This window comes from Melanotaenia boesemani, chromosome 5 (assembly GCF_017639745.1).
Source record: "Melanotaenia boesemani isolate fMelBoe1 chromosome 5, fMelBoe1.pri, whole genome shotgun sequence".
NCBI lineage: Eukaryota > Metazoa > Chordata > Actinopteri > Atheriniformes > Melanotaeniidae > Melanotaenia > Melanotaenia boesemani.
This window is the reverse complement of record NC_055686.1, coordinates 33,248,962-33,263,195: the sequence shown is the minus strand read 5'-3', so window position 1 is coordinate 33,263,195 and position 14,234 is coordinate 33,248,962. Positions and strand designations below refer to the sequence as shown.

The window sequence follows — 14,234 nt, the reverse complement described above, 5'->3', positions numbered from 1 at the left end:
AAATCTCAAGTTTTCTATTTCAACCATTCACACAATGCTGAACTGCTTCCCTGTAATGGTGGAACGCTTTCATTTATGCTTTTATCACTTTGTTGTGTGCTTGCTCCTGATTACCCATCTACTAGCAGCACACTGATGATTGGATTTCACATGGTGATGTAACCTGCTCTCTCTGGAGTCCTGCTGTGTGCTCAGATAAGCATGTTTAGAGCTCATTGACCATCTCACACTCATACTGCATTGCTGCTGGTGGTTTCATAAAGTGAATCAACCCCAATGTGGGTCAGCATAGTTCACACTGAACAGGTGATTGCAATAAAAATACTTACATATACCCTCACCGGCCACTCTATTAGGTATAACTGTTTATTTGTTTGGTAACAGAGAAAATCACATGGAAGCAGCATCAATGACTTGCTGAAGTTCAAACTGAACATCAAAATGAGGAAGAAAGAGGATTAAAGTGACTTTGTGGTTGTTGGTCTGAGTATTTCAGAAAATGCTGATCTACTGGGATTTTCACAACCATCTCTAGGGTTTACAGAGAATGGTCTGAAGAAGAGACAATATCCAGGGAGCAGAAGTTGCCTGGACCAAAATGTCTTGTTGATGTCAGAGAAGAATGGGCAGACTGACTGGAGATAATAGAAAGGCAACAGGAAGTCAAACAAGCACTGGTTCCAACCAACGTCTGCAGAACAGCACCTCTGAACACACAACATGTCCAGCCTTGAAGGAGATGGCCTACAGCAGCAGAAGACCACACCGGGTGCCTCCTGTCAGCTAAGAACAGGAAACTGAGGCCACAATTCACACAGACTCACTAACACTGGACAATAGAAGATGGAGAAACGTTGCCTGGTCTGACAAGTCTCCATTTTAGCTCCACGTTCAGATGCTAGTCTCAGAATTTGGTGGAAACATCATGAAAACATGGATTCATCCTGCCTTGGATCAATGGTTCAGGAGGCTGGAGGTTATATTTCCAACACTTTGTTGAAGCTATGCATACACAGAATTAAGACTGTTCTGAAGGCAAAAGGGGGTCGGACCTGATAAGGTGGACCTGATAAAGTAAACAGTGAATTTATGTGCAGTTTGCTTTGTCCTTTTATAATTTAAATGACCACACTGACCACATGAACCAGAGGCCAACTCTGTTTAAGTTTAATGAGCTTAGGGATGGTTCACATTATGTCTGCCATGCTTGTACACAATCCTCTTTGCATTAAGAGCCCTCACAGCTAACCCACTGTGTATTGATCCCCAGAAGTTTGTTAGCAACTTATGTGCTGACTAGAGAGAAATTTACAGTAAAGAAATGAGCAAGCTCATACATGCAAGACGCCACAAGCACAGCGGCCAGTACTCCCCTTCAGTAAGTGCACCAGAATGAATCCAGGCAGTTTTGGGAACTTAGATCCAGTAAAGGAAGCCCTAAAGCTTAGTTAGCAACATTGTTAGAAAAAGACAAAAAACAAAATAAAATAAAAATAAAAAGGAATGACAGTATTTAAGACTAAAATGTAAAAAAAAACAAAAAAAACTGGAGTCCTATTATTATTAAAATCGCCCCTAAATGACTGATTTTGTCTGTAATGGTGCCAATACGAAAACAAGCATGTTCCTCCACAAGTTCCCCTATTTTTCTTCACTTTTTATACCTTATGTAAAACTAATTGTCTGTGCAGCCATTAAACACATCAAGGCTTCTTCTTTATTGCAGCATTCTGAAAGGAATCAGATGACGGCAGAGTGCTCCGTCTGTATGCACATGGAGCATAAAAGATAATTGAGACTTAATATGAAAGTTTGCATATTTATATAGTCACTATCTTCGGCACATAATTCCAGCCACCATTACTTTGAGCATCTAATCTACTTGTGCTTTATTTGTTGGCAATGTCTGACCTATACATGAAAACAGAAAGAAGTAGAGACCCGTCATACACCAGAAATGGAAGGCCACAAGCTTACCTTGAAAATGCATCACTTACCTATAGTATGTTGGCACAATTTTTTACCCTCATAGATCTTTTGAAAGGGAAAGAAAGCATTATATTGTACAATTATTACAATGCATTAAACAGATAAAAACCTGCACATATCTCCACCATAATCTTAGACAAGCTGGAAAAATGAGGTCCCATCCAGCACTTGACTTCAATAGGTGTCTGGCAGTTTGTCATATTTACCCCAGTGGGTGCAAATTAACACTGAACTAAAGTACAAACCTTGGCTCTAAGCTATAATCTTATGTTAGTAAATACATTAGGGAGGTGTTGGGAAGCTTAGGGCGAGCGTAGTTTTGGTAACAGTTGAGGACAAGGGGACAAAAAGTAGGGGAGGAGCGGGGTGTCCATTAGCTGAATGCCGAAAAGAGTTAAAGGGGTTGGAAGGTGAGCGAAATCAGTTAGTATTTTTGTAAGTAAGGGAGAGTCAGACACAAAAATGGTTGTTAGTACAGTTAAAACAGAGGTTTCAATCCAAACTGTTGATTAGTAACACTGATTTAATCAATTTAGTCGAGGTGATAAACGTATGCAAGTCCTCTGAGATCAGACTGCACAAACCAGATCCAGGTTTCAACTGAATTTGTTATTACATGTAGAAGGGTTTGTTTTAGTTGAGAGGTAACAAAATTAATCCATCCAAGTTAACAGGGTGACACACAAGCCATGCATTTGAATTAAAAAAAGAGATGGCAGGAAGAATTAGGATGGAGGAGAAGATTTCATTAGGAACTGCATATTACAGAAGAAAAATGTAAAAAAAAATAAAAATTAAAACAAATAATTAGACGAATGAACCATCTAGCAAGGCGCAGCAAAAATGTGGATGAGCGGGGAAGCAAATTTAAATTCCAGGCACCACCAGACAAAATGGGAAACGGTAGGGAGCAAGCAGTCAGTGCTGAGGTTTCTGGTTATATTTCAGAATGCAACATTAAAACCCATCAAGACACGTGTGCAAGAGACTGACGTGTGTTGGGGCCAGGGCGGCATTTAAAGCCAAAGATGAGGGGATGTTCAAGCCAGCATAAGCATGCAGAGCACAGGAATGCAAGCACTGGATACTGTCAGTTTGGAAGTAGAGGGAGGACAAAATGTATCAACGACCACGGATGGGATCAACAGAAATAGGAGGATTTTTTTTCTGTTTTTAACAAGAATAGAGAAAATTAAGGGGGGAGAAAAAGACTGTCTTGTTTTGGTGAATAGTGCAATATGAGTTCCAAGGTGTGCCTCATTAATAGCATTGTGGATGTACAATCATTTTTTTTTTTTATCATTTTTGACAAATATGAGCGGACTGTGACCCAATGTGAAGCTGCAGTTATGGATTTATTTTTAACTCGTGTGTTATCATGGACTGGCCAGATTGGGCATCTGTTCACCAGAAAACTAAATCTGTCTCCCCTCTTTATTTTTTCCCTATTTTTTCTTTTCATTTTGATGAGATAATGTGTGAGGTCATTATTTATTTTAGTAAGTTAATTTTGAACTTATATAAATAAAAACAAACATTAAATAACTTAAAGTCAAATCAAAGAATAACAATAATAAAAAAGGGGGTATGGCTAAAATGTCTTATGGCCATATTGATAATATTGGGACAGTTAATATATGTATGTATATATGTTAGCTATGATATATATACATAGACATATATTCTAAATGCAGATTCTTTACCAAAAACCATGAGGAAAAAAAATATCTGGAACGGAAGAGGTAAATTTCTTCATGCAACAGGTGAGGCCAATAAAGTATATGATATAAAAGTTAGTGTTAGTGTTAGTCAGGGGAGGTCAAACACACACAGCGTATTTTGTCTCAGGTAGTTCCCTTAACGGTCTGCATCAATGGGCAAACAGCTTGATTTAAAGATTGCAAAGACCAGTGAAAGTGAGTAAGACTGACTGTAACTGCACTCTGAGAGTGGTTAACTGGCAAATACTAGTAACACTAAATAGTATGAAGACTTTAGGACACAAGATGCTTTTGTTCCCTAATGTTAACAGCTAGAAGTTAATTCCCCCTGTACGAAGTTTAATTTCTTTTGGGACATTTCCTACAGTCATGGTGCTAATTTATATGTTTTTATAACTTTAATAAGAAAAAGAAGAAACTGAACCTCTAAGTCTGAGCATGTCTTCACTGTTCTTTAGGAGACTACTGCCTCATTAAAGTTTATTAAGTGTGCACATGTGAGCAAGGTGTAAGTCTGAGAACAGCCCTATCTGGATCATAAATCAATATAAGGCCACTAATAGGATCAAGCCCTCATCTGAGACCTGCTTTACAGTGAAGGCTTCAAACACTAAATCAGACGTTGTAAATACTCCTCATGGCACTGTAAATCATAACAGATTACAGGTGCTGAACGGGTGTAAGTGAGACTATGGGAAGGATCAGAATTTTTAAGTGGCAACTCCAGAGTGTAAAAAGAAAAAGCTGTGCCATGGTAATCTGCCTAAAACCTTGAGCACCACAGTTAGACAACCTTGTGTAACTGTGGCGCACAAATGGGTGAAAGTGCAACCACGTACAAGCCAACCCGTGTTAGTGGCAGATGCTGTGGAAACCTCTATCTTTTGGTTTTGCTCATTCAACAATGTTCCAACTCGTATTTACTTGTTCGAGAATGACATTGAGGTGGGTGCTGTTCAACCCATTTATCATGTTTCTACAAGGTGTCAAAGAAAAAGCGCAAGAAGAGCGAAATTAAATATGTTGTAATGGTATAGCTCAGGGGTCTGCAACCTTCACAATCCAAAGAGCAAATTTTCCCTGAGCCCAGCTAAATAAAGCTTTTTTAGAGCTGCATATGTTGCGAGACCTTTTGAAAAAAGACAGTTTATAATTTATGATAAATATCTACTATTGGAAATTTGTTGTCATCTTTGAAGAACATTTTTATTTGTTTTTAGGTTTTAAAATAAAGAAAAACATAAAACGTTTGCAAAATGAAGATAGGCAGACTTTCTTCTATGGGATGAAGATATTTGTGGAAAATTATGTAAAAAAAAAAAAAAAAAGAACAGAAAATAGCTAAAACCCTGCATTTCTTACTGTATCTGTATTTAAAAACATTAGTTAGTTCTTTAGCATTTTTAGCCACGTATTAATTGTGGAAGGTCCAGAGAGCCACTTGGTTGCAAACCCCTGGTACAGCTGAACCATCATTTAGTTGGGCCTCTCTGTTTGTTAGTGAGTGAAGCAGATGATGTTGCACAGAAGGTTCTGAGGTAAATTCAGTCTCAAAATCAGATGCTCATAAGGTGCCCTATGTTGATCATGCCGACTCAGCTCGTTTTGTGAGAAAATCTGATCTACTGAAACAATATTGGCAAGTCCCACTAGCCATGTTTACATGGAAATGAGGATGAAATAAAGTCTTTATGTAAACTTCAATCAGCAGAGTCTGATCTGATCACATGCGTTTGGATCAAATTTGGATTCGGATTGAGAGAGGTAGGTCAGCATGACAACACAAAATCTGAAATTCAGGTGGAACTGCGCATACCTGTTACATCAGCCGTACATACAAATACTGTCATTTCAAACATTAAGTTGACATTAGAGTTAACTTTTATTGAACTCTTTGGTCTCTATTTATATTCAGTAATGAGCTTTGGGTTCCATAATGCACCTGCAACCTTTGAGCAGCTCATGAACCTGGTTGATTTGGGGCTTGAGTGCTATACCATGATGAGGTAGGCCAATATTATACTTGCAATTTAACTTGCATTATAGGAAACCAGCTCCATCGTGAGCACATTTGCTCACATACTTGCATGTGAACTGTTTGTTACCAGAGGATTCCATCAGGGGGGAGTATTAGAAAACTCAGAGCAGTTAAAATTCTGCAACCAAAGCGTTGTAGGGTATAAACATAGATAGATAAAACATGGTAACAACAGGCTGGGCTAGAATTACACAGGGGCTTTTGGGGGAGCCTTATCTTGGAGGATGTTGCAAGTCACATACATTTATTCATGCATGGCAGCATGGTTTAAAACAGAAGTACTCCAAAAAAACAGAGTTGATTTAAATAAAATTAATTAATAACCACACAACGCTGACAAATTAATGCATTTTAAAAAACTTAAGGAAGTGTGTGTAAAAATTAAATGTAAGCTGAAAGTGGACTATTCTTAGGGCTCCCCCTTAATCAGCTGCTTTCAGGGGAGTCAAGCTCCACTTAGTTCCTGTCTCTTCTCTTCGAAATGTTCCCTTTTCTACCACTGTCGATCCTCTGACCTCACGTCCACTCCAATTGATCCCTCCACTGCTCTTAGTGGTTACTCGCATATTCCAGCTTGCAAATTTATCTAATTTCTGAGAACGCGTATAAACAGACACAAAATATTTGAGGCAACTGTGATCATCATGCATATGTGCAATTAAAAACAAATATATTTTCAGCCTTAGCAGCAAAACTGGTGAAGATCATGCTAACGGTATTAAAATCATAATGGTATTTATTTATTTATTTTACTCCCTTTCACTGGTATGGACGTAGAGGATTAGTCTGCTTGAGTAGTTTGCTGCGTATGTTCAACTCATAGGGGTCTAATGAAAAAAAAGAAAAAAAAAAGAAAGAAAAATAAACAAAGCGGGAGGAAAACTGGGGACCAACCAAATGTAAAGGTAACACTTAAAACTACTCTAAGTTTAAATTAATAAACTTTCTTGTATCACGATTCTTTATTTCTTCATACGGACAGTGTTTCAAGTAGAAAAAAATTAGAACAGAAAGAAAATAAGGAAAAAAAATATAAAAAGCAAAAAAGAAACAAATGATAAAATATATAATTTAAATCTTTTTGGGCAGACCTCTTTGAATGAAAACATTAAGTCTCAGGAAAGGGAAATTAGATGGCAATAAAAAGCAATAACATATAGAAATATATACAGAGAGAGGGCTAAAAGAAAACAGAAAGGTGGAGTTTTTGGCTACCTTGGAATTGATGGAGGATTGTACTTTCAGTTAAGCAAACAGAATAGAAAGAGGTAACGGGAAACCCAGGGCAAACCAAAGTGTAAGACAATTAGAATGATATCTACCATATAATGCAGTTTGTTTACCATAGCGTGTCCAATGCCTGCGTGCTTCAGGAGAAAACAGGGGGAGGAGAAAGAAAAAATAATGATAAACCTTAAAAAACTCAAGAAAACATATTTCAACCCCAAAAAAGTGGGAAGAAAAGAAATATCGCCTTTAGTAAAAGCAACTTCTCCATTTAATTGGCGATCTGACTGGAAAAAGGCAAAAAGAAAATCTAAAAAAAGTAGTTTTTTTTGTTTTTTTTCTCTCTATTGCGTGTTATAAAACATCCAAATAAAGAAATAAAGAAAGCAATTGTAAGCAACTGTTTGATTTTCAAGGGTCTTTAAAATAGAAAGCAAAAGAAATCAAAGAACAAAGAAAAGGAATAAAGGGATAACAGTACATTTGTTAGTATGTAAGTCGCAAGTTAAGTAGAGAAAACAACAGATGGTACACATTCCGTGAATGACACAGTGTTAGTTGTTTTAAATTATAAAAGGGGAGGGAAAAGAAAATTCACCAATGAAAAGAATCAAACTGTAAGAACTCAGAAGCTTGTTAGTAAGAAAGACAGGAGTTAGCAAATCAACTTCCACGTGAGGGGAGGTGGAGGTTTGGCTAGTTTTGATGGGGATGTTTATTTTGAGGAGAAGGGAACGAAGAGGAGGGAAGTGCATCCGTGTTAGTACTGTCTGACAGCCTAATCTGGCCGCGGGCTTTCTGTCGGTAGTGTCTAGTTATTCTCCATGTGGCACTGTTTTGGCTGGGCATGGCTGATCATTTTGGATCAATTAAATTGATGCAATATTCATAAGCAGTGGCTACTGTGCTGCATGCAAGAGAAAACAAATAAAAAATAGACATTATTTCTGTGAATATCATTAACTGTAGTAAAAAACTGCAGTCTTTTCACAGTTAGTGATGTGACATCAGGTGCATTTTGACCTGATTTAGACTGTTCTTGAAAAGAGGGGAACAGATGACAGATTGCAAGGGACAGAAATAGCAGAGGCATGTCATTGACAGTTCTGGTGTCTGCAACATCCTGAAAAAGAAGAAAAATGTTCATTTAGTTGCTGCTTCTGAAAATGAAATGGTTTCTGCCTCTAGGAGGAGAAAAATGTGAAGGAGAAAATGAACAAATTCATAAAAATGACACATGCTAGGATGATCATGTGTACGTTCAATTCCTTTAAAAGGAATGTTTTGTGTACTTTAGCAGAGCTGCAATATTATAAGCTTTGATTTTAATCTACTGAGCAATTAAGCATTTTCTGTCTCAAATTTCAACCTCAATTCCTAAAAAAATGGAATGCAGTGTCCAATGTGAAAACACTTCAAAACTATAGTTTGCTAATTTTATCAACCCATATTTTATTCTCAATAAATCATGGACGTGTCAGATGTTGATACTCAGACATTTTAACATTGTATGGAAAACATAATTTTGAATTAGATGATGTCAACACATCTGTAAAAGGTTGGAATGCGGGCAACTTAAAGCTAGAAAAGCACTTCAAAATTATTTTAGAAAATCATTGATGCTGTGGACTGAAAAGGCGAGGCAGCATCCGGCTTGTAATCAGCATAGAATTCAACAGTCTGCATCTCTGATGGTATACGGTTAACACATGTACTCATCCAAATAATGGGTAGGTGTGCACAAGCTTTTACCATGTACTGGATGCTTCCATTCAGATAAAGTCTCTTTTAGGGAAGGCATTGCATCATTCAGCAATAAACTGCTAAACCACATCCATCACAACAGCACAGCTTAACAGCAAGAGTTTGAGTACCTTCACCAATAAAAAAAAAAACAATGACACGTCATGGAAGGAGAAATTTAGCAATCATGCAAGGTCCAGGACTGCTGAGCAGCTAGAATCCTGCATCAGAACAGAATGAGACCAAATTCCTCTCCTACAACTTCCAGCAACTGGTTTCATTTCCCCAAAGTTTACAGGTGGAGGAGCGGATGCTTCACAATGCTGAACATCACCATGGTCCAACGTGTTGCTGCCATCAAATTCAAATGAGCTCAAATTTCTCAGTTAATCTAATGTGATGTTTATGTTCCATAGGGAATAAAACATGGGTTTATGGATTTGGAAATCATTGCTTTCTGTTTTTATTTACATATTACACAGTGTCCCAACATTTTTTTTTTAATTGAGTTGTATCTTAAGTCTCAAACTTTACAGTTTGGGAAGCATTGACCTCTCTAACTGGCAGCTCAGTAAATGATAGATGAGATGACCTCAACCTCAATCACCACAACCTGACCTGAGTTTAGATTTTTATCTTTTTCTTTTCTCTATTTTCTCAACTACATATGAGGTCATTCACTCAGTCAGATTAAATTCCACACTGTCTGCCTCTCTTTTTTTGAGTCTGAGTCAATATTAATAGAATTAATATATATATAAATACATATAATAAGTATTGATATACCATTAAAAGATATTATAATGATATATTATAATGGTAGTATTTTGTTTTCCTACAGAGAAGTTTGTGAAAGAACTCGAAAAGTTGACAGATCTAGTAGGCAACACCACAACTTAAGTCTTTGCTGTATCGATCTGTTATGCAGGAAACGAAATGTGTGGCTTTCTGTGTGTGCATGAGGGAAAGAAGTAAAAATGATTCTCTAAACAAATCTGATAGTGTGTGAGAAATCCCAAATATTGTACATGTTACCAGCACGTAAGTCAAAGGTTTTCTGATGTTTAGAAGGGACAGATCTAAATAAACATTAAACCAAAGCTATGGCTGTTACTCAAGGTGGCCATGCACTTAAATATGCATAACTTTAGGCTATTTTAAATTTAGGTTTATGGGGCAAATTTCCTTTTAGAGCCAGCAAAAACAGTTTAAGGTTTATCTTGGTCCATTTGCTTGAGGTAGTCTGTAAGTCGGTCCATGTTGTGCAGTACTAAAGGCAAATGTATGTGTGGGATGGGTGTTTGCACCAGCTGTGTGGGAGCTGATTTTAAGTGGTGACCATAAACAAAGTCCTCCCCATGAGGCTAAATGGCCAATTTGAAATTTCATGCACACCCACTCTTTGATCCTGGGTCATAGCAAAGTGCTGTCACCACTCACCCACTTTGTCTAATGACGCCGCTTAATCCATTAATTAAGAGAAAAAGATTCAGTGGTGGGTGTGAATCTGCATAATAGAACTGCACTGCGCTCCCATGTCTCTAAGCTGTCAGAAGAAGAAGAAAAAAACAAAACAAATCAGCTTAAAGAATGGATGTAATAAAAGGCCAGAAAAAGTCAAAGCCTGACACAGTAATCTCCATAAAACATCACAATGCCAGTTGGGTTTTAGGACTGTATTCATAGATGGCCTCTGAAACCAAAGAAGAAAATAAATTAAAGGTAACATTCAGATTCCTCACAAGCAGTGTGGCTTTAAACTTATCTCTATTAACCATCACTTCTCTGACTCAGCAGTCTGGAAAAAACAATTAAACATGCCTCAAAAACTGCTGATAATCTCTAAAATGATCTTTACATGTCAGTTTCTGCTCTGCTCTAAACAGGATCAGCAGGGGAATGTTTTATTTAGATTTACGCAGATGGGTCTCTGATGTGTTTAAGTTCATTAAAAGAAAATGCAGTGCCATTTGATTAGACTGAAATTAGACTGAAATCCATTTTTTTACACTAAGCCAGCGAAACTTGTTTGTTGCACTGACTTGCAAAAAAGAAAGAAAAGAAAACCCATAAGTCTGGGATTGTGGACTTGGATTATGACTTAAAAATGAAAGACTAAATGCACCAACAGACAGGATGTATTAAAGTAGATGTGTAAAAGATTGAGAGGTGCAGCAATACTTCAGGCTTGAAAACTGTAAGTACTGCCGGAAAGTGCTATGTTGTCAAGATCAACCGTGCAGAAAATTAAACTTTTGTTTCACTTTTGCTTCCAAACAGCAGACAGGATGGCCTCTTATCTAGGTGCTTTAAAGGGTTTCTGTCATAAACAGCCCGTTTAGTGGTGCAAGAAGGGGTGTGTGCAGAGCTGCTGCAGGCTGGAAACAGTGCAGAAATGTATGACATGGTATAAGTGAAAGATAAGTGAATCTCATGTTGGACCTGATAAAACTGGAAGGTTTTTGAGGATCTGAACTTGGTTTTAATGGTTTTAGAGTCAGAATCAGGTTATGAATGAGATAAAGGTGAGGATCTGGTCTCAGACTGATGCAGAAAAAAACTACTGTATGGATGTATTAATTTAAGACTGGACAGAGGGTTCTGACGAGAATTATCAACAAAGATAAAATTTCTCCAATTTTATCTTCTCTTCATCAGCTCCCTGTTAAATCCAGAATAGAATTTAAAATGATTCTCCTCATATATAAATATTTTGTGACCAAGCTCTATTGGATCTTAAAGATCTCATAGTTCCATATTTTCCCAACAGTGCAATTCACTCGCAGACTGTAGGTTAACTGGTGGTTCCTAGAAGTTCTAAAAGTAGAAAAGGTGGCAGAACCTTAAATTATCAGAGCCGTCGCAGTAGAATCAGCTCGCAGTTTGGGTTAAGGAAGCAGAGACCAACTATACCTTTCAGATTAAGCCTAAAACTTTTGTTTTTTTTAATGAAGACTGGCTCGTGTAGGCAGGCGGCTTAGCCATCCCTTTAATAATGCTGATACAGGCAGCTGGGGAGGTTGTCCCATTTTATTCTCAGTTTATAAATATATGAAATTATTACTGTCATTAACTAGTGTTTTTCTTATCTTCTTCGACTGAACATTTTTCCTTCATGTTAAAGGGAAAAATTTTCTCTACACTGCCATCCAATGCAGCTCAGGATCAACAAGAAGATTCTATTCAGTCTGTTGGTGTTCCTTAGCTAGGCAATCCTCGAACTGGTTTATGGGAGAATAGTTATTATAAATTGGGCTAATGTAGATCATGTAATCAATTTGTGTTAATTGGATAATAATTAGGCTACAATAAATCTAATTGAACTAGACTGTGTCTAGAAAAGTGCCTTGAGATGCCTTTCTCTTGAAATGGTGCTGTAAAAATTAAGCTGAATTCAAATGAAATGAATCGATTGGGCATTTAGTTGTAATGTTGTGTTGGGGTAAGTATGAGGATTTGGGAAACACTGCATTGGTCTTAGGTAACAGTATGTGGAAATTTTGATGGTCTTTAAAAACAAAAAAACCTAGCTGGGTATTTTGGGTAAAGTTCAATTGGGTGGGGAATGCTGAGGAATACAGAGAAATGTTGCACTTTATTTTGGTTTGTTTTCACAGCGCACCAGCTTTCATGTGGACCAGAGTGCAAATGAGCATTCACACTGTTCCACATGCAGTGAACTACCCCTGGAAGTAGAACAGGGTTCATTTAAAGCAGACCAACCAGCACCAGGGTGAATCCATCCTAAACTTTCTTTTAGCCTCCAACCAAATATGCTGCTGTGAACCTCTGTATGAGGGAAATGAGGGCTGATGTTACTAATGAAGTATAAAACTCCCCACCTTGTAAACAACTACAAGTGCAAAAACATAACTTTGTGTTGCCTCATCAGCCCCAGGGCTTCGAAATCTCTGTATGTTAAGCAGCAGGATATGAAGAAGGAAAATGTGGCAATGAGCTAATTACAATGCTGTGTGCAATCCTTTTGTGTCTATCTGTTTTCTAGGTGTGCAAACAGTTCCTGCAGTTATGTCAACATATACGGAATAACTACCAGCTGTCAGCCGGGGTGAGATAAAATGCATAATGATGTTTTGTTGAGTTGCTGATCTTTTTCACACTCATCATGGTAGCCATTACTGAACTGTGGCCACCAGTGAATAAGCTGAATAAATATTTAATGCCAGAGCTGTGAAAATGATCAATGGATAGTGCAGCGGAGCCAAGATTTCCAGGCCGGATAATTTATCATTGTAAGTGAGAAAGTTCAGAGACTGATGACCATCCTCCAGTAAATCTCCAATCTGAGACTCTGAAAATTAGAAATAAAATAAGACATGGCTATTGTATCGTCGGATGGAAGGAGGGAGGGAATCGGTGCTATCTGTCATCAGGTAAAAACTTCAGTCTGGAATTATGATTACCAACACACCAAAATTCAGCTTGTGTGTGTGTGTGAGTATGAGTGTGACCATCCATTGCACATGCACACGGCTGGCTGGGTATTTCTGCATTCGTGGTGAATCAGGCAGCCCGACGGTAACACATTTTCTGAGTGACCCTGTCAGACGACGTACAGCTGAGCTGCCATTCAGAACGGCTCTTTCAGGTACATTTGGTTCTGTGTCCGTTCCAATCATCCAGCATTCAGTCCAGTCCGCCTCTCTCCAAGTCTGGCTGCGAGTAATGGAATCTGGCAGACATGCTTCAGGTGCAAATATAAATGTCACTGCGTTTATGGTGGAGAGAAGTCTGCAAACAAACAGCGGGAGGGTGTGTGCTTTGTGGAAATTGCAGCAGAGCATCGTGGCTGCTGCGGCGTCCTCCATTTCCCATCCTACAAATATGTTTTCTCTATTTTTAATCTTACATCTGACTCCTTTTCTAACATTTCATTTGCATCTAAAGAAGGAAAATGAGGATGTGTTTGTCATCTCATAACTCTCTGTTTTCTTAATGATATTTTGAATAGTTTTGTGGATACTTTGTGTGCATGTTTGTCCAGCTCTTTCAGGAATGCTGTGGAGCTATCTCTCAGTTATAAAACTGAGGATATTCTTAAAATATTTCTTACACAGATGGTTCATTTGACTCAAGCAATCACTGTCATTTCAGAATTTAAACCAACTTGGGGAAAACAAAGGTTAACTTTATGGCTAATGTTTATTTCCAGCCCTTAACTCTAAAACTATATTCAATCCAGTTTTTGAGCACAGCAGCTGAACATGAATATGCATGTTTCAGGGGGAGTAGCTGCAGCTGTTTGGTTTTGTATGATCCAGTGGAAACCATTTATCTGAAAAGTTGTAACAGCTAAGCTTAAGTGAAGACAAACAGAAGGGAGGAAGTAAGGGATGTTTCCATGAAAACAATTAAATGACAGAAAATTACTCTTGACAAAAGCATGAGCAGTCCAGGTATTGAGATGCTGTTTATATCCTGAATTACAGTAAAAGGCTGTCACTTCACTGTCAACATTCAGCACATATACTGAATTATGTTGTGGCAAACAATGT

General features: G+C 37.8%; 1 protein-coding gene across 5 annotated transcripts in view; it reads right to left on the bottom strand.

The window, feature by feature from the left end:
- The window catches only part of nrxn2b (neurexin 2b), an 815,055-nt gene that overhangs the window by 418,369 nt on the left and 382,452 nt on the right, over nt 1-14,234 (bottom strand). For 4 of the 5 annotated variants that reach the window (XM_041985417.1, XM_041985422.1, XM_041985421.1 and 1 more), the window contains exon 7: nt 7,092-7,115. The exons of the other annotated variant lie outside the window; for it this stretch is intronic. In XM_041985417.1, coding sequence (XP_041841351.1) covers nt 7,092-7,115 — 24 coding nt within the window. The remainder of the gene's footprint in view (nt 1-7,091; nt 7,116-14,234) is intronic. 5 annotated transcript variants of the gene reach the window in all.